The sequence below is a fragment of the Trichosurus vulpecula genome, chromosome 4 (assembly GCF_011100635.1).
Source record: "Trichosurus vulpecula isolate mTriVul1 chromosome 4, mTriVul1.pri, whole genome shotgun sequence".
Classification (NCBI taxonomy): domain Eukaryota; kingdom Metazoa; phylum Chordata; class Mammalia; order Diprotodontia; family Phalangeridae; genus Trichosurus; species Trichosurus vulpecula.
Genome location: NC_050576.1, coordinates 63,587,065 through 63,606,953, shown reverse-complemented (window position 1 = coordinate 63,606,953; position 19,889 = coordinate 63,587,065). Strand labels below are relative to the sequence as shown.

General features: G+C 37.8%; 1 protein-coding gene across 2 annotated transcripts in view; it reads left to right on the top strand.

Annotated features, from left to right (window-relative positions):
• Nucleotides 1–1,348: 1,348 nt before the first annotated feature.
• Nucleotides 1,349–19,889, top strand: part of KIFAP3 (kinesin associated protein 3) — a 212,944-nt gene continuing 194,403 nt past the window's right edge. For both annotated transcript variants that reach the window (XM_036756446.1, XM_036756447.1), the window contains exon 1: nucleotides 1,349–1,694. In XM_036756446.1, the coding sequence (XP_036612341.1) occupies nucleotides 1,663–1,694 (32 nt within the window). In that variant the 5' untranslated portion in view covers nucleotides 1,349–1,662. The remainder of the gene's footprint in view (nucleotides 1,695–19,889) is intronic.

Below are 19,889 nucleotides of genomic sequence, written 5' to 3'. Positions count from 1 at the left end.
GTGGTGGAGAGGAGTTCTGGCTTTGGAGTCCAGAAGACCTAAGTTTGAATCCTGCTTTGCTATTTAACTGTCTTCTGCCTCCTTTTTATTCTCAGTGCTACCAATTTTGAGGTCCTGGTTTCAATGGATGAGTGTCACAGATGATACCAAATCCTAGAGAAGTTCAATTTCTTGCCCTCCAGGTCACAAAGGTATTAATTGGCCAGGGGTAGGATTTCAAACTTAGTGCTTTTTTTTTTTGACTTTTTATTTTATGACTGTGCTACACCACCTAATATCATATGAATTTCCCTCATTTCAAACATGATGAGCCTAGACCAGGTGAATTCCTTACCTGTAGGGTCAGGCTCTGAAGGAAGGTTATATTTTGGAAGCCATGTCTGTAAAGGGTGAATTGAAGGGGGAAGGGACTAGAGGTAGGGAGATCAATTAGCAGGCTATTACAGTAGAGCAGGTGAGGGGTGATAAGTGCCGTCGTGGTAGGAGATTTTTAAGGAGGTAGAATTGATTTTTCCAAAGTTATAATAAGAGCTAGATCAACTTAAGGTTTGTAATGTAGTTTACACGCATTTTCTCATTTAATCCTCACAACAACCCAGCTAAGTGTTATTAATCCCAGTTGTACAAGGAAGGGAAGCCAGACAGAAAGGAGTCAAATGACTTGCCCAGGGTAAACAGCTACTCAGTGTCTGAGGCAGGATTGGAACACAGAGCACTGCACCACCTAAGCTGTTGTTTTGTACCACTCTTAGTCAAGCATTGGAAGCCACCCCAAAGCCGTTGCCCTTTCCTTGCTTGTCATAGATTTGCATGAAAGTTACACCACTTCTCAAAATTTAAACTGGGCAGATTCCTGTGCCCTCAGGCCTAGGCTAGGATTTCTCAGGGCAGCGTTGCTGCTTTCCGCGTACCGTCCCCAAAGTGCAAGTATGGGATGTTCTACAATTCTTAGTGCATTTAATGCCTTAAGTCTTTTATATCAATGCTTAAACTTCATTAAGACTAAATTTGGGTCACCTTCTCTTAAAGGTTACCCCGCAGGTTATTGGGCAAATGCCCTGATAAGGCTTGGCATACTTGGATTCTCTCCAATTCTATACCCCTCGTGAACCCCACAAAGTGCAATCTAGACGTATCTGCCTGCTTTCCCCAATGCCAAATAACGAAGCGTTCATTCGTCTTTGCCTCATCCGAAGACTGGTGCCACCAGTTCCTTTTCCATCCTCTAGGGGGTGGTGTCCCCAGGGAGCCCGCCGCCCCACTCAAGTCTGTCCCAGTGAGCACCAAAAACTGACTCGGCCTCTTACGAGAGGCGTCACATAAGCCCTGGGAGTCAGCTCGGAGCACTGAGCCTGCGCGGGCTGCTGGGAAAAGGAGGAGCGCAGGCGCGGGGAGGGGAGGAGCCAGCCTCGGTGACTCCGGGTGCGCCCAGGTCCTGCTGGTGTTTGGGGCCCCGCAGCTGGGGGAGGAGCCGGCGCCTTCACCGTGGTAACCGCAGCGTCGCAGCCGCCTCCGCCGCCCCTCCCTGCCTGGGCCCTGCCGGCCTCGGGACTGTCATCACCTTCTGGGGGTGTGAGGAGCGTTCTTCCCCGCGGCTGCCCCCGGAAATACCGCGCCGGCCTCCCGCCGAGACCCGCCCCAGGCCCCGCCGCCGTAGCCGCCATGCAAGGCGAAGATGCCCGATACCTCAAGAGGTGACGAGGCCCCGCCCCCGAAGGGACGCTCCTGAAAGGCCGGGCCTGACGGGCGGGGCAGGGGGGAGGGGTGGGGGAAGGGAAGAGGGGGTGGGGGACACCCGGGCCTGCGCTCGCGCCGCCCTTCCCTGGCCACCCCTGCCGGGCTCACCCCCTGCCCTGGCTACCCCCGTCTCCTACCCTGTCCATCCCACCCCTTCCCTGTCCACCCCTGCACTGCTTAGTCCAGCCCTGCAATGCCCCGGCCCTGCCCAGTAGGCCACTTTCTTTGGCCCCTACTCCTGGAAGGGGTAAAAGGACTCCCAGTGGCTGCTTAAATTGACATGTTTCCTCATTGAAATGAAGAAAGCTGTCAAGGAGTCCATTCCTCTGCATTCCCTTCAACTTGGAGTTAGGGTAGTGGAGGAGGGGAAGGCGTGGAGTTAATACATTGTATCTGGTACATCTCATTTTGTGAAGTGCCTTCCCTGGTCCAGGGATGTTCCTGCCTTTGTCCATTTCTGTCTCCACCTGATTATCTGTCATCTTGATTTTGTGTCACAGTCCAACTCCCTCCCCCCAAACACCCCACAGATTTGTAATGTTCTCTAATGTCTCAATCAGTTAATTCTCTAATGTATATGAGACAAACTAGAGCTAGAATGGGAAGTCCCTTAGAAATCATCTATGCTAGTCCTTTTAGTTTTTCTAACATCTTTCAAATATGAATATTAGCTGCTTCTTTAACAGTTTCATAGAAATCACATGAGATAATTGAAGAAGTTCTGAACATCTTAGAATGTGTGAAGAAGCTTGCATGTTGTGAAGGTGACAGTTTATAGAGGTTGGTGTATGTAACATGTCATATAAATTGGCTCACAGGTGTTGTCAGTTAATTGCATTTGTGCTCTGCCTTTGGAGAGCTAGGAGAGTGAGAAGTGTTTCAGAAGATGTAGAGACTAAGACTGATTACTGTTAATTCCTCCTTTTTTGGATTAAGATCCAACGAAAGGGAAGTTAATTGACTCACCATTTATTTTCTGTATTTGGAGAGCTATAATGTTGAATAAAACCACTTGCTTTGACTTTATAGCTGTAATTTCATTGCATTTATTACTAGATTTTTAAAAATAGCTACTAACAATCTGGAAGGTGACTTATCTTGTGACAGCATCCACAAAAGGAGGCAGGTAGGTGGCTCAGTGGATAGAGCATTGGGCCTGGAGTCAGAAGCACCTAAGTTAAAATGTGGTCTCAGACACTTACTAGCTGTGCAACCCTGGGCAAATTACTTAACTTCTGTTTGCCTTAATTCACTGGAGAATGAAATGACAGACCATTCCAGTATCTTTGCCAAGTAAACCCTGTGAACATATGATCCATGGTGTTACAAAAAGCCAGACATGGCTGAATAGACTGAACAGCAACAATATCCACAAAAATTCATGCGTAGTATAAGGAAGGATAGACATAACTGTGCAGTAGTGACCAATGGAGTTTTAACAAAGACTTAGGTTAACCCTTTGCTCATAACTTGCTTACAATTTTCTTTTAGACCAAAGGTTTTTATGCCGCTAAAATTAAGATGTCATAATTGAAATAGGTTATTTTGAGGTAGTTGAGTGTAAGAATATATATATATATATATATATATATATATATATATATATGATATACATACATGGATAGGTATGTATGCATGTATATTTCATCATTTTTATCGTATTTGTTAAAATGAATAATGTAACACCTAGTACTGCATAAATGCTAGGCATTCAGTAAAGAGTAGTTTAAGTGTTGATATTTTAACAATATGATTGTTTCAAGACTTGATTGCACTATGCAGCATATGACTTTAGAATTAAGTTACGGGATTTTAGAGACCAAACCTGTTGCTATACTTAGCCTCAGATTATAGAAGTCTATGGAATGATGTGGTTGATATTCTGTAAGTTTTAACCTAAAAAACTTTCCCCTTAGAATTGAAGTTCTTCTTAATCACCATTAGGGCTACTAAGACATAGATACATTGAAGAATTTGTTCAAAGCCATACAGATTTGTGGCAAAGCCAGAGAAAGGGCCATGAGTTCTGTCTTCTAAATCAAGATTCTTTTCATTTGCTTATAAGGGGTCCATTCAATTCAGCATCCATTTGTTAAGCACCCAATATATAAGGTACAATGACAGGAGATCCATAAATCTTTTAGGCAACTCAAGGTAATGAAACTGGCATGTTCCTTGACTCCACATATTTAATGTGGCAACCTGTTGCTTCAAGTATTGTTGTCAACACATCACTTTAATATCATAGACCTGTGAGTCATTTATGGCTGAATGTGAATATCTTATCTTTAGTTCTTCAGAGGCAGTGGTATTTCACATCTTGTTGCCATATAACAAGAGTAAAGTGTTAGTATTGAAAAGATGGGCTTTTGCTTTCAAGGGGAGCTTAGAATCAGTAAAACAGCTTTGTAATTTCCCCAGAGCAATATAGCCACTGTCTTCCTGTTCTGAACTCTCTAAATTTTTCTTAAAAGTAAAATTTAAGAAAGTAAAACTGGCGTAAATTTAAACATAAAATTCCAGAAGTGAAAATTATTCTGTCACTAAGTAGGTCATGGTCTGTATGTGGTACTTTCAATTATTAGTTAGGCTATTAAATGCGATACCTTTGAACATAGAACAAGTGAGATATGGATAAGTTCATTTTGCTATGAAACACTCAATAGTTCATTTCCTGAACCTCTTTTAGCATTTACATTCCCAGACAGAAGTATTTCATTAATTCATATTTTTAGATTGAACAAATTATGTATTAAAATGAACATTTTCCTGAAGGAAACACAGCTCTGTTTATGGCCCTTGCATGAAACATTTGAGGAATTATTATCTAGTGAATACTTGGATAGGAATTCATAAAACCTATCTTATATTTCTAGTTCTGCCATGGTCTTAGAGAATCACAGATTCTCAAAGAGATCATAGGGACCGTAGGGAAAAGTCATCATTTAACTTCTGCTTGAAGGCCTAGTTATGGGGAACCCATTATGTTCTTAAGCAGCCTATTCCACTAAATTTTAGATAGCTCTGATTATTAGGAAGTTTTCCCTTGTATTTAGCAGAAATCTGGCCCTGAAATTCCAGCAGTTACTCCTAGTTCTATCTTCTGGGGCCAAGCTGTACATGTCTAATCTGATCTTCCACATGACAAGTTTTTGGTTTCAGTTAGTTTGGACTAGACTTGTGATTTCATAAGCTGTTGAGCAGCTTATTCTACCAATTCAGATTGCCACCTTCTCTGTAGTTTATTCACTCTTAAAAAGTTACTTAGGGCTCTGAAAGGTTACATAAGTTGTCCAGAATCATATGCGTACAAGCAGGATCTTTCTGCTTTCCAGGCCAGTTTTCTACCCACTATTTCAGGCTTTCAGCCCTTCAAACATGTGAAAAAAACTATATTGTCCCTCCAAAGCTTTCTCTTATTCAGGTCAAATAACCTCAGTTGATGGTATATAGATAAGGATAGAAATCTTCAGCCTAATTCATGTGAATGCATGTTGGCCAGACTTCTGTATATAATCATTCAATCAAATGTGTAAATTATGTGTTTGTGAGGTTTTATGTCCTTTGTTGTGAAGACATTAAGCAAAATTGGGAAATGTGTATAGTGTTTTGTATTTCTATTCAGTAATTACCAGAGGCCTATCATATCTTAATTTTTCTAAAATTTTATTCAAGTCCTTAACTAATTTATTTTTTGTGGTTAGCTTTATCGAGGGTTGGTATGGGTAAATTGAGCCCCACTCCAGTCATTCTAGTTTTATTATGCATTTTTCTTTGTAATTCAATGCTTTTTATTTTTATATTGCCTTCTTGTTTTGGTATGTCTCAGAAATTTCTTTAATGGTTTCTTGAAATGTTATATTCAGGTTCTTTTTTTAGTCATGGATTTCAAGTAATCTGGTGATTCTTAAGTTCTCTCTCCTTAATCTAGTTTCCAGGTCACTTTATTTTATGAAATATCTTATAATTGATTGTACTTTCTCATTCTGTTGACCTTGTTTTAAGAATTCTTGTTGTCTCCTAGAGCCTCTAATTTCTGTTTGGTCTATTTTGATTTTTAGGAAGTTAGTTACACCAGTAAAGTTTACTTAAAAGCTATTAAGCTGTTTATCTTTTTTTCTATTGTGGTCAGAAGAAGTGATACAAAGACATTCTTAAGGTCTCTCTTAAGAACTTTGGAATTGATTGTGTGACATAGGAGACACTGGCCCAGGACCACCCAGCATGGTGTACCCTCATCAGAGAAGGTGCTATGCTGTATGAGCAAAGCAGAATTGAGGTAGCTCAAAAGAAGGAGAAGATGCACAAATTTGGAGAATCCACCCCAAATGTTCACATGGACTAGTTGTGCCCAACCTGTGGTAGAGCATTCCAAGCTTGTATTCTGATCAGCCACAGTTAGGCACACTGTAACTTAACTCTAGCATAATGATGTCATTTTGGTTCTTTCAAGAATGAAGGGCAGCAACCAACCAACCAACCTGTTTCTCTATTCCATAGTTCTTGTTTCTTTTATATCTTTTTTAAAACTCTTATTTCATTTCTTTGAGGAATTCTGATTGTACTTATGGATAAAGTTTTGATTACAGGTATTTTTGAGTTATTCTTCTCTTAGGGGTTTTTGCCTTGTGCATCCCTGGCATTGGAAATATCCCTTTTTTTCATTCATTTGTTCATTCATTCAGCTAGCTTGCTGGTTATTTTTTCTCACATTGTTGTTGAGTTCTTAAGAGTTGAGTTCTAGGTATCCCTTACTCTCAGAATCAAATCGAGTTGAGAACATTTCACACGCCATGGTTGTCTTTAGTTAGACCTTTTCCTTCACTACACAAACCAAAGTTCCCCTTTTCTTGTCACCTGCTTTAGTTCAAGTCCTTTCCTTTAGATAATGAGAGAGAGGAAGAAGAGGCCTTTACTATAATCAGTTAATCTGAGGATGTCCTCCTCTGGTGGGTGAGGCCTCATTCTTCACGGGGAAGAAGAGAGAGGTTAAGGTCTTTTTCTTTCAAAGTATTTTTTAATCAACTATCAGCTTGTGAAGCTTTTTCTTCTTCTTCATACCTAGATTAGGTTTGTTTGTTTCTTATTTTCATATTGGAGTCTGTCAGTTTCACTTCGATGGCTCAGGAGATTTCTTCTTGCTGAGGTCAGTAGAGGCTTTTAGAGTGAAGTCTATCACTTTCACATTTCTCCTAGAGGGAAATTTACCAAGGAAATCTGAAGCCTTTCACCTTTTTGTATCTTAGAGCACAATAGTACTCCATTACATTCATATACTGTAACTTTTTCATCCATTTACCCACTTAGTAGGCAACTCTAATTTCCAGGTATTTGCTGCTTCAAAAATATCTGCTACAAATATTTTTGTATATGAGTCCTTTTCTTTTCTACTGTTTTTGGATGGCATAAGCCTAGAAATGGATCAGAAGGTATGCAGTTTAAGTAACTTTTAGAGCATAGTTTCAGATTGCTTTCTGGGAGCCACTGGAACTCATTGCATAGGTGGGTGACATGGTCAGACCTAAACTTTAGAAAAATCAACTTGACAGCTTTGAGTAGAGGATGAATTTGAGTGAGGAAAGACTTGAGGAAGTGGAAGCAGTGAATTCTGTTTTTCTAGGAATTTGGCTGAGGAAGGGAAGAGAGCTTTAAGACGATAATTGGTAATAGTGAAAGTTTTTTAAGATTGAGAGAGATACATATTTGTAGACATTATGGAAAGAACCTGTATAAAAGGAATATAAGAAGTATTGTTTTGCTGCATTGAGGGCCTAGTTGAGATTAGGTAACTTTAATTTTTATCATGAGTTGAATGGTTTCCTCCAGCTCAGTTCACTTGTGTATGAATAGGTCCAGAGGAGGAAAACAGGGATTCTAGTGATGTGGGTTCAAGTCTCAACTTTGTTTCATGCTATCTCTGTAAACTTTTGTATGAAGTTATGTGACCTTTCCATTTGCTCATCTATAAAATAAGGAGATTGTGGTAGATGGCTTCTGGAATCTCATTCAGCTCTATGTAAATGACCTATGATCTTGTCAACATAGCTTCAGTTTTTGGATTCCCCAGATCAATGGCAGATATTTCCCTTTCTAGTTCCTCCATTTAGACTTCCTTTGAATTTTAGACCTGCAGGAAGCTTACAGTTGCCTCCCTCCCCTGAAGTTTTGTTGGCTGTGGACCAGCAGAAGCCCCCGATTGGGCAGTGGGAGAGGAGACGCCTTCCCTGTCAAACCTCCAGATATTTCTCATCTGGGGTTTTTTACACTTCAGTTGCCTTGTTGAAATGATAATAGCTGACATTAATATAGTGCTTTAAATGCTTTGTACACATTTAATCCTTACAGTAGCCTGGTAAAGTAGATATTTAACAAATATTCTTTCCATTTTATAGACAAGGCAACTGAAACTCAGAAAAATTAAATGACATAGTTATGGTCACACAGTTTGTAAGGTCAGAGGCAGGATTTGAACTTAGATCTGTCCTAACTTCAAATCCATCATACCACTCAGTGGTTCTGGATCCTATAAATATTCTCACTCTTATCTTTTCTTAAAGCAGGCTTGGAAGGTTTGCTTAAAGCAAATTTCACTAGTTTGATTAGTGGTTTGCTCTGCCCTTTATAGTGACCTTTTGGATTCTCTACTTGTTTCCTTAGACTGCATTTAGGACCTGTTCTCTCTGCAAACCACATTGCTCCTAGTACATTTTCTAACAGTTTGATTTCTCACTTCCCTCTTCATGTATGTACTCTCTGGAAGATAACTTACCAAGTTTCTCTTTCCAGGATTCCTGTGGCTTCCACTTAATTAGCAGACCTGAGATATAATAGACATACTCTGGGACCAAAAAATAGCAATGTTTTCCATTTTCCCAGCTATTTTTCCTCTATTCCTACCTTCATATATAATAATCAAGTTGATGCTATGACTTATATCCCTTTTATGAAAGTATTTACTAAGATACAAGTTCACAATTTTAAAAAATTTCCGAATGTAGTAAACAATAACACACAATCATCTCTCCCTCAATTCAACTAATTCTTCTCTCCCATGAATCTTTAAGAGTTGAGTGTGGCAGTATTTGAAAAAAAAATACTATGCAATTTCTTCAAAGTAAATAATGTGGTAGATGAACTTCAGATTACTTGTAAGTAATTACATTATAGGAAAGGACAGTTATTTTTGATGTGGCATGACCCTCCAGAGAGATGGAGCATGTCCTATTATTGATATTTCATAAATTTGTGGAAGGATTAAGGGCAAGGAATAGTTAGAACCCTTTCCAATATACCTTCAGATTTAGTTAAGCTCCATTTATCCAGGATTCTGTGTCCTTAAAGGATATGGCTGGTTTAAAATGAAAATGCTGAAGGGACATGTGGTTGAAATTCCCAGACTAAGGAATAATGTTTAATAACATTATATAAACATGCATAACGCCCCTTCCTCCAGCATGACTACTCTGTTATAAAATAATGCCCTTATTTTAAAATGAGTTTAAAACATTTAAGCCAGAGACTTCCCATCACCATTTTCTTACTGTAAAATTACTTAGAAAATACTTTTCCAGAAGTACTACTTTAATGAGGAAGTTTCCTGGTAAGCTGTTTTTAGTGACTAGGTAACCTACCATATGTTTTGTTCTTAATTGAGCCAGTCTTTTCTTGAGCCTTAGATGTGGGGGGTGAAATGCATCACCTGTATTATTTTAGAAATTATAGATTGTCTATCTCATTTGAATTGCTAGTTCTACCTTATGGGTATGAAATTATACATAACAGCCAAACTATTAATAATAAAATTCTATTCAACAAATATTTATTACCACCTTTCACATGCTTAGCCCTGGCCTTGGAGGAAGGAGCCAGGAAGGGGAGAAGTAAGTATGGTAGGAGGGTGGGGGAGGACAAAGAAATATGTCAATGAGCATTTATTAAACACTAAGTATATTTGTTTCTTATAGTTTTATTTCTGCTTAATTCTTTTTTCTTTTTTTTTCTTTTTCTGGTTCATTAGAATTATGGTGTTAATAAGCCCAAGGTCATTATTCAGTTTGTGAGTTTTTAGCTTTGTGTTGGGGAGAAATACATTCGAGAGCTCACAGACTGTATGTGTACATATGTATATACATATGTGTGTGTACATAAATACATTATATATGTAGGTATACACACATATAAATATACAGAGTTGTCTGAGCATCTTGAAAATGTATATACAGATTATTCAGCCAATAAATATTTATTAAGCACTTGAGTTGAGGAGTTAAGGCTATGTTGTGAGCCTGGACGACTGGGAGGATGGTGGTACACCTGACAGTCATAGGGAAGTTAAGAAGAGGGAAGGGTTTGGGGAGAAAGCTAATGAGTTCAGTTTTGGGTATATTAAGTTTAAGTTGTCTGTAAAATATCCATTTGAGATGTCTGAAAGGCAGGTAGAGATGCAAGGCTAGAGGTCAGCAGAGAGGTAGGGCTGGATAAGTAGATTTGAAAATAATAAGGATGGAGGTGATATTTCAATTCACGGGAGCTGATGAGGTTACCAAGTGAATTAGCATGATGGAAGAAGAGAAGAGGGCTCAGGAACAGAGCTGTGGGTGTGACCCAGCTGAAGATCCAGCAAAGAAAACCAAGAAGTATTCAGATAAATAGGAGGCAAAGCAGGAGAGAGTCGTGTCATGAAAACCTACAGAGAAATATCAAGAACACAGTGTCAAAGGCTGCAGAGAGGTTAAGAAGGATGAAGATTGAGTAAATCTATTAGATTTGGCAGTTAAGAGATCATTAGTGACTTTGGAGAGAGTAACTTCAGTTGAATCGATGAGGTTGCAGAAGCCAGGCTGTAGAGAGTTAAGAGGAGAGTGAGAAGAAAGTTGAGGCATCTATTGTAGACATCCTTATTAAGGAGTTTAGCCACAAAAAGGGAAGAGAGATGTGGAACTATAGCTCATAGGGATGGAGAAGACATGGGCATGTTTGTTGGCAGAAAAGCAGCTAGTAGATAAGGAGAGATTGAAAATAAGTGAAAGAGCATGGATGATAGAGGGATAATACAGGATGGAATGGGATCACTTGTGCATGTAGAGAGATTTGCCTTTGCAAAAAGGCACCTCAGTATGTGAGACCAGTGAAGGGGTAGATAGTGGCAGAAGGCATTTGGAAGATGCGAATTAAGTAGGAGGAGAGAAGAGGGAGGTCTCAGTTAATGGCCTCAATTTTTCCAGTGAAATAGGAAGCAAAGTTCTTGGCTGAGAGAGTTAGAGGAACAAGGCTTTGGCGGGGGTTGGGGGTTGGGGTGGGGATGTGTGTATGAAAAGGTTTTAAAAGTCACCAGTGAGTAGATTAGTGAGTCAGGGAAGTGTGAGAGAATTGCTTTGCAGCATTGAGGGCCCAGGTAACATTACATAATATAAATTTGTAGGGGATCCAATCAGCATGCTTTCATGATTTTGTCTAGCATTATTTAGCAGCATGCAAGTAGGAATGAAGGCAAAAGATGGGAATAATCCAGGACTGAGGCTTGTTGGGACAAGATCAATGACAGGAGCAGGTGGAAAGGGATTCAAGAGAGGAAGATAGTGCAGAATTGAACTAGTCCACTAAGGGATCAAGATGAAGAAGGAAGCAGAGTGTAGACAGTGTAGGGATGATGGCCTGGGAGGGATTAGAGGTCAGAACGAGGACAAAGAACAGTACTGGGGGTTGCAAGGCAGAGGGAACAGTGGAATGACAACAGGTTTTGATCAGAAAAGGAAATTTAAGCATTTGTAGACATGAGAGTAATGTATTTATGGGTGATGGCAATATCAAGAATATGATGCTCTCATTGCATAGCTGAGGTAGAGTGAAGGAGTAGGTCATGGGAAATGAACAAGTTGAGGAACTGAGAACTAAAGAGAATATCTTTCTATGTTGAAGTCCCCTAGTATGAGGGCAGGAGTTGGGGAAGAGAGAGACTGTGAGAGCTAGTTACTGAACTCTTTGAGGAATGAAAGGGAGTCTCCTAGAGGTTGGTAGATAAGAGGACAGAATTTTGATTGGATAGTAGAGAAGGATTGAGTGAACATTAAAGGAAGAGAGATTATTGAGTGATGAAGTACAGTTATCCCTTCCACATTTGCAGGGGTTAAGGTTGCAGTACCCTTGCAAATCTGGAAAATCTGTATAAAAATTTTTGGCCCTCCCTTTATGCCAGATAAGAAGTCTGAACATTTTCTTTTATGGGGTATTTACAAATACCCTATTGTAAAATTTGAGTTAAGTATTTGGTTATATTTTAACTTTAAAAAAGAAATTGTGTATATTTATGGTATAGTGACTAAATCCTGGACTTTGTCTTCCTAGGACCTGAATGCAAATGGAAACAAAGAAGCAAAGCTGATTATGAGGAAAATTACTATCTTAAGTTTTTTTTTTTCCTTTTTAGTATACAGTATTTTGTTGCTAGGACAGTTAGGTAGTGCAGTGGATAGAGCACTGGGCCTGGAGTCAGGAAGACTTCAGTTCAAATTTGGCCTCAGACAACTTCCTAGCTTTGTGATCCTGGGCAAGTCCCTTCTAACCTTGTTTACCTCAGTTCCTCATCTGTAAAATGATCTGAAGAAGGAAGCGGCAAACCACTACAGTATCTTTGCTGAGAAAACCCTAAATGGGGTCAACAAAGAGCTAGACATGACTGAAATGACTGAACATCAACAACATTTTTTTGATATCTCTCTCTTTCCTTACATTTATTCCTCCCTGCTACCCCAGTATTGAATATCTATCTTGTGAAAAAGAAAATCAATTAAACAAAAACATCTAATACAGATGTTTCATATGTGTCCAGTAGTGGGATCACAGAGTTTATTTTAGTTACCTTTCTTGCATAATTCTAAATTTAAATCCAGAAGTTTTGAACTACTTCACGGCTGCACCAGCAGTGCTTATGTGTTTGTCTCCCCGCTGCCCCTCTGTCTTTTACTGTTCTGATTTTTTTCACCTTTGACAGTTTGCATAGAGTGAGGTTAAACCTCAAAGTTGTTTTAGTTTCCACTTTTCTTTTTTTTAAATTCCATTTTTATTCTATAATTAACAAATAGCTCCCCAAAATAGCATTTCCATATACAAAGCAGAAGAGGAATATGTATGAAAATAAGAATCTTTTATGTACAGATTTCTTGAAAAAAATTCAAAATGTTTGAACTTCCATTCTATTCTCTTCTGGGCATTTAAAAAAATTGTCAGTAGCTTCCTTTTTTTTTAAGGGGGACAACCCTATCACTAGTTCTCTTTTCCCCCAAACTACGTCACAATAAAACAAAAATACATTTGTCGTTCCTTGTAACTCATAAGCATAATCTAGCAAAACAAATTTATACATTTTCCATGTCCAAAAATATAGTCTAATTTTCTGCTTTGACCAGTTTGTCAGGAGTTGGGTACCTTTCTTCGTCGTTAGTCTACTGAAATCATAGTTGATCTCTGTTTATCAGAGTTCTTAAGGCTTTCAAAGTTGTTTTTTATAATGCTGTTCAAAAATTTTTCTGTTCATTCTGATCACTGCATTTGTATACCATATTCAGTTTAGGATTATTCCTCCAGAGGTACTTAACCTCAAGTTTTTGTAATTTTAAAAAATACTTTTATATTCATGTTGCACATCCATTTTGAACTTATCGTGGTCGCTGGTTTGGAATGTTGAGCTAAACCTAATTTTCACCAAATTGCTTTTTGGCTTTCCTAGCATTTTTTTGGTCAAGAAATGGAGTCCTTCCCCATGTAATAGTTACATTTTTAGATTTTACAAATACTGGACTACTCTTTTTGCTTCTGTTTATTACTTATCTAGTCTAATCTACTGATCTATTTTCTATTTTTTAGTGCATACTAAATAATTTTGATGACTACTGTGTTAAAATGTTGTTTGAATTCTAGTAATGCTTATACTGTCTTCATACTTAAAAAAAAAAATCCCTTGGTATTCTAGCCTTGGTTCTTCCAAATGAATTTCGTGATTTTGTCTGTGCAATGAATATCCCCTTGGTAATTTGATTTTTGTATATCCTTAATTTTGAAATTAGTACTATTTAGAAAAACTGGTGAGTTTTGTTACTTTTTTGTATCCTGAATTCTTGTGATAACTATCAATTGCCCCAGTTTCTTTTTTGATTGATTCTCTATGGTATTTTCTAAAGCGTATCATCTGTATATAGATATGATTTTGTCTTTCCTTTGCAGTGTGCGTACCTTTAATTTTCCTTTTTTTTGGCTTGTTGCTATAGCTAGCATTTATAGAATCATTCAAATAATAATGGATAGAGAGGGTGCATCGCTATTTCACCTTTTTTTTCTATTAGGAAAGTTTGAGTGCTTCTCCTTTGCAACCAATACTAGCTTTTGGTTTAATAATATGCTTTTGAACTTATTAAGGGAAGAGTACTTCTATGCTCTATGCTTTTAAGGGTTTTTAAACCTTAAATGAGTGTTATACTTTGTCAAAAAGTTTCTTTTTTCGTTTATCGAAACAATTATTTGCTTTTATTGTCTTTATTATTTATGTGGTCACCTATGCTAATTGTTTTTTCTCTATTGTCAAACTATTTGTGCCTCCATTGTATGAATCCAGCTTAGTCATAGTGAACTGTTGTGTTTCTATTTCTGTAGTCTTTTTTTAGATCTTATTTAAAATTTTTGCATCAATATCTATTAGTTATACTGAATTATAGTTTTCTTCTTTGTCTCTCTCTGGTTTGGGTATTGGGACCATATGACTAATAAGAAAAGTTTGGTAAAGTATATTCTGTCTTTATCTTTGAGAAGAATTTTGTAGCATAGGCATATATTCCTCTCTAATTGTTTGATAGATTTAATTTGTAAGTACATAGGACCAAGGCCTTTTTTTTTTCCTTTTGCAAGCCATTATGGTGTGTTTGTTTTCCTTTTCAAAGATTGAGTTAAGATTTTGAGTTCTTATTTTTGCTTTGATATTTTATTTTGTTATAGATGTTCATCAGTTTTCTTTGAATTCTCATTTCTGCTTTCACATAATTTTGTATGGTAGTTTCTGGTAATTGATTTATTAATGAGAGTGTAATATTTTTCTTCTCGAAATATTTACTATTTTTACTTACTCTTCCCCTGATTTTTTTTCTGTTCTATATTTTGTTCTTTAGATTCTTTAAGTCATTGATGCTGTCTTTGCCTTAATTGCTGTTACTCTGATAATGTGAGATTTAAAAAAAAATTAAAACAAAATGGCTGCCTTCATTGGAGTAAGTTAGTTGCCAAAAAGTCTGGAGAGTGAATTAAATTGAGGATGAAGCAGGGGTGTGATGGAGCCAGCTCATACAGGCTCCCCAGAGCCTATTGTTGAATTTTCAGCATAAGCATTTACACCTTTGAAATTGGCAAATGCTGCAAATCAGGGTTCAGTTTATGTTTTGATGATTTTTTTTAGACTTGAAAGCTTTTAGACTTAAAATGTTAATGCAGATTAAATTTAAAAGTAGTTGTACACACATCTTTTTTGTTTGTTTTGCTTTGCTTCAGAGAATCAGGTGTTAAATATTTATCAGCATATCCATGTAGTGGATTGAGGAGGCCTGGAGCCACTCATAAAATGTTGTTCTGAACTTAGGGAGTCACCAATCAGGACAGTAAGTCTCAGTGTATAGTTTTCTCCAGGCTAGGATGGAGGCAGAGAAGTCCTGAGAGTGAGTCACTTTATAAAATGCTATTTTGGGATGCAAGACAGAAGCTTTTGCTTTTTGAAATATGATGTCCCTTTTTCTTTGGTGGTTTGTTGTGGGGTTTTTTTTTGTAACTATGAAGTAATCCTGCACAATTATGATTTTTTTCATGGGAATTGAGTGGATTTTTTCCTTGTTGCCTGTAAGATTTATTCTTTGATGACATAGTTTTGTAATTTGAGTACAGTGTTTCATAGAGATTTAAATTTGAGGTTCTTTTTAGTTAGTGTCCTGTGAATTCCGTCATTTTTGAACTTTGCCATCTGCTTCCAATATTTCTAGGTAATTTTCTGTATGATTTCTTCAAGTTGTGTATTCATATTTTCTTTTTCATTTTCTTTCCTGGAACAAATTTAATCCTTAGGTTCTTTGTACATCCTATATTCAATTCAAGTCAGTATTCTAATTTTGTAGAACTCTCATATGTTCTTCCTTTTTTGTTGTTTCTGTTTTGTTCCAACATTTTTTCTTTTAGTCTTGAATTTTTTTCCATTCAAATTCTGTCATTTTCTTTTTCAGATGTTCTATTGATACAGAAAATGTCTCTTTTAATTTCTCTAGTCTCTGGTTAGATTTGATGATTTATCCCTTAAGAGCTTTAATTTGTGTTTTTATTTCTCCTACATTTTCACTTAATTGTTTGCTCTTACAGACTATTCTAGGGCTTGTGGAATTGATGGATTAATATTATTTGGAGGAGGGCTGCAGAATTTGCTTTTCAATCTTTACTTTCCTTCAGAAATTATGATTCCATTTCCCTTGTTTTAAGGTACTTACCCACTGAGATACACCATTTCTTTGAATTTTCGTTTCTCCCTTTTCAGTGAACTTTTGTCAGCCTTAATTCCTCTTCTTTGGTGTACTGGCTGAAAATATGCTTTATTGTTAATCCTTTCCCTTCAGAAGGCCTACTGCTACTATATCTGTTCCTCAGCTCTTACTCACTATTTTCTGTGGGGATTTATGAGCCCCAGGTTTTGAAGAGGTCTGTTTCCCTCACATTGTGAGAGTGCCTATTTTAGACACAGCTGCAGGGAGAATCCAAGTGGCCACATAGTTGGACTTATATTTTACTTTTCCCAGGCCTTCTTCTGGATTCCACTGCCATTTCCCAAACTGGTTTTCTTCTATTCTAGATTGTCTCACGTCTACCCAACTGGGGAGTGGGGTGCTAGATATGGATTGGTCTGGGGTAGGTACCCTAGAAAACTAATGAGAAAAGCAGTTCTTTGGTATGAAGAAAGGAAAGCAAGAATTCACAGCAAATGAAGCTGTGAACAGGCATTTATTAAGTGCCTACCCTCTGTGCTAAGTGATGGAGTTACACAAAAAGGCAAAAAACCTGTTCTCAGGGAGCTCATAGTCAGAAGCGGTGGTGTCAAATCCAAATAGAATTAGGAGCCTCTAAACCACAGATAAGGATTCCTGTAGACTGCATACTTAGTTTTAAAAATGCAATATCCTTGATTTATTGTGTGTTTCTTTTGCTGAACATTTCCCAATTACACTTAAATCTGATTCAGGCCATACTTGGGAATGTTGCAGGCCATATATGGCCTGTAGTCTGCATGTTTGACACTTTTGTTCTAATGGGGTGTGGTTTTGGAAGGGAGCAGGAAAAAGAATAAGCATTTATAGAGCACCTACGATGTGCCAAGCATTGTTTCAAGTGCTTTACAAATATTATTTGATCCTCACAACAGCCTTTCAAGTTAGATGCAGATATTTTCTCTGTTATATGGTTAAGGGGACTGAGGCAAATAGAGCTTAAGTGATCTACCCAGTGTCACACAGCTAGTGCCCAAGTCCATCCTGACTCCTGGTTCAAAAAGGCATGCACACTACTGTGTACCGGCAAGAAATATATAGGATAAATTGGATATAATCTCAGAGGGCAAGCACTAGGTGGTTTGAAAAAGGCTTTATGCAGAGGGTGGGCTTTTCGTTGAGACTTAAAGGAAGGCAGTGAATCCAGAGAGAGCATTCCTGGGCTGGGAGATGAACAATGAAAATGTATGAATTCAGGAGATGGTGTGTTTTATGTTAGAAACAGCAAAGGAGGCCACTGTCACTGGATCAAAGAGTTTGTGGTATGGAGTAAGGGGTAAGAAGACTGGAAATGTAGGAAAGGGCCAGGTTGTGAAGAAAGAATAAAGGAAATTATTAGAAACTATGAATGAATAAGTAAAGCATTTATTAAAGTCTTAACTATGTTTAAATCACTGTTCTAAGCACTAGGGATGCAGATAGAAAAGACAGGAGCTATTCTTCAGGAGTTCACAATCTGATTAGTGAGGCAACACATAAAGAAGTTTAATCTTTTGTTTCATTAATATCAGAAACTGGTATGATTTTATCATGAGAAATGACATTAAAGAAAAGGCATTGCTATCTGCTTTGTCCCACATCCTAAAGATCAAAGGAATCAGTTTTTTAAAAATGACAAGGAAGGTGACTTAGCAGTATGAGATCTCAAATTGTATTTCAAAGCAGTAATCATCAATCTTATGCTAAGAAATAGAATGTTGGATTAGCTACACCATACACAGTAGTAAATGACTGTAGTAATCTACAGTGTTTGACAAACTCTAAGATCCAAGATTTGGAGACAAAAAAAATCACTATTTGATAAAAGTTGCAGGGAAAACTGGAAAGCAATTTGGCAGAAAGTAGGCATAGACCAACAGATCATACTCCTATAGGGAGATAAAGTCAGAAGGGGACTTTAGTTGCTGCTATCTTGATATCACCTTAGAGCCCAAAGGACTTGCACTATGCTTTTGGGGCATAATTGCAATATAAAACTTGAGTTTTAAAGGCAAACAATGAAATGCAAACGATGGATACACAGGGAGCTCTTTTACAAGAGTAGGGAGAACAAGACCAGGGAAGTACCTAGTAGGATATACCAGCTGCTCCACCAACTTGCATGAATTGCACTTCTCATTTTTCCTCTCCTGGACATAGCTGTGAATGTGTGCTGTTGTCAACATGAAAGTGAAAATGAGGTTACTAATAAAATCACACTAATGCTTGAAGTCATAAAAGTTCATAAATGATGAAAATTGTACAAGCAAGCTGTATACAGGATATATAGGAAATAAAAAAGAGAATGCATTAGAATTAAGAAGGGTTAGGAAAGATAGGATATTCTTTGGGACTTGAGGGAAGCTAAGTAGGCCAGGAGGCAGAGATGAAAAGGGAAAACATTTTCAAGGAGGCAACCAGAGAAAATGCCCAGAGGTAAGAGATAATGTGTTGAAGGGACAACCAGGAAGCCAGTGTCACTGAATCGAAGATATAGCAGGAAGTTAGGTATAAGAAGACTGGGAGGGTGGTGGGGGTAGTGGGAAGGTTATGAAGGGCTTTGAACACCAGAGTATTTTATATTTGATCCTAGATACTGGAGTTTATTGAGTAGGGTGAGACGTGGTCAGACCTACACTTAAGGAAAATCACTTTGGTGACTAAATGGAAAATGGATTGGAGTGGGGAGAGACTTAAGACAGGCAGTAGGCTGTTGGAATAGTCCCGGTGCAAGGCGATTGAGGGCCTGCACTAAAGTGATGGCAGTGTCAGAAAGAAGGGAGTGTATTGGAACAGTGTTGTAAAGGTGAAATTGACAGGTCTTGACAACAGATTGGATAGGGGGTTGGAAGGGGATGATAGATAACGAGAAGTTGAGGATGATTCCTAGGTGGTAGGCAGTGAGCGCAAGAGACTGGGAGGATGGTGTTGCCATCATGCATAGGCATGGACATACTTTTTAAAAATATGGTAAAGAAGATCTTAAAATAAAAAGGTAGCGTTATATACGCTAGGGAAATATTAAAAGCTTTCCCAGATAAACAGATGAAGAAAAAGATGCCCCTTTTCCTTGCATTCAATATAGTTTAGAAATGCTTAGCATTAACAGTAAAACAAGAGAAAGAAATTGAAGGTAAACGTAGGCAAAGAGGAAACAAAACTATCAATAGTTGCTGATGGTATGATAATTTATTTGCTAATTGGCTAGGATTTCCTAAGTAAAATTAATTGAGACAATAGCTTTAGTGGTTGCTAATGGTATGATAATTTACTTGGGAAATCCTAGCCAATTACCAAATAAATTAATTGAGATAATAGCTTTATTAAAGTAGCTAATTAAACCACCCCTCCACCCCCCAAAAAAACCTCACTAGCATCTCTACTTTATAAACACAAAGCTGAGAAAAGAGTGGTGGTAATAGAAAGAGAAGCCTCATTCAAAATAACAAAAAAGTGCATAAAATATCTGAGAATCATTTTTCCAAGGCACACTCAGGACCAGTATATCAAGAGCTAAAAAATTGACATATAACTGATGGAGTTGTCAGTTCTTGTAGTGAGACCAACACAAATAATAGAAATGAAAATATTACCTAGATTAATTTGTAGATTTAG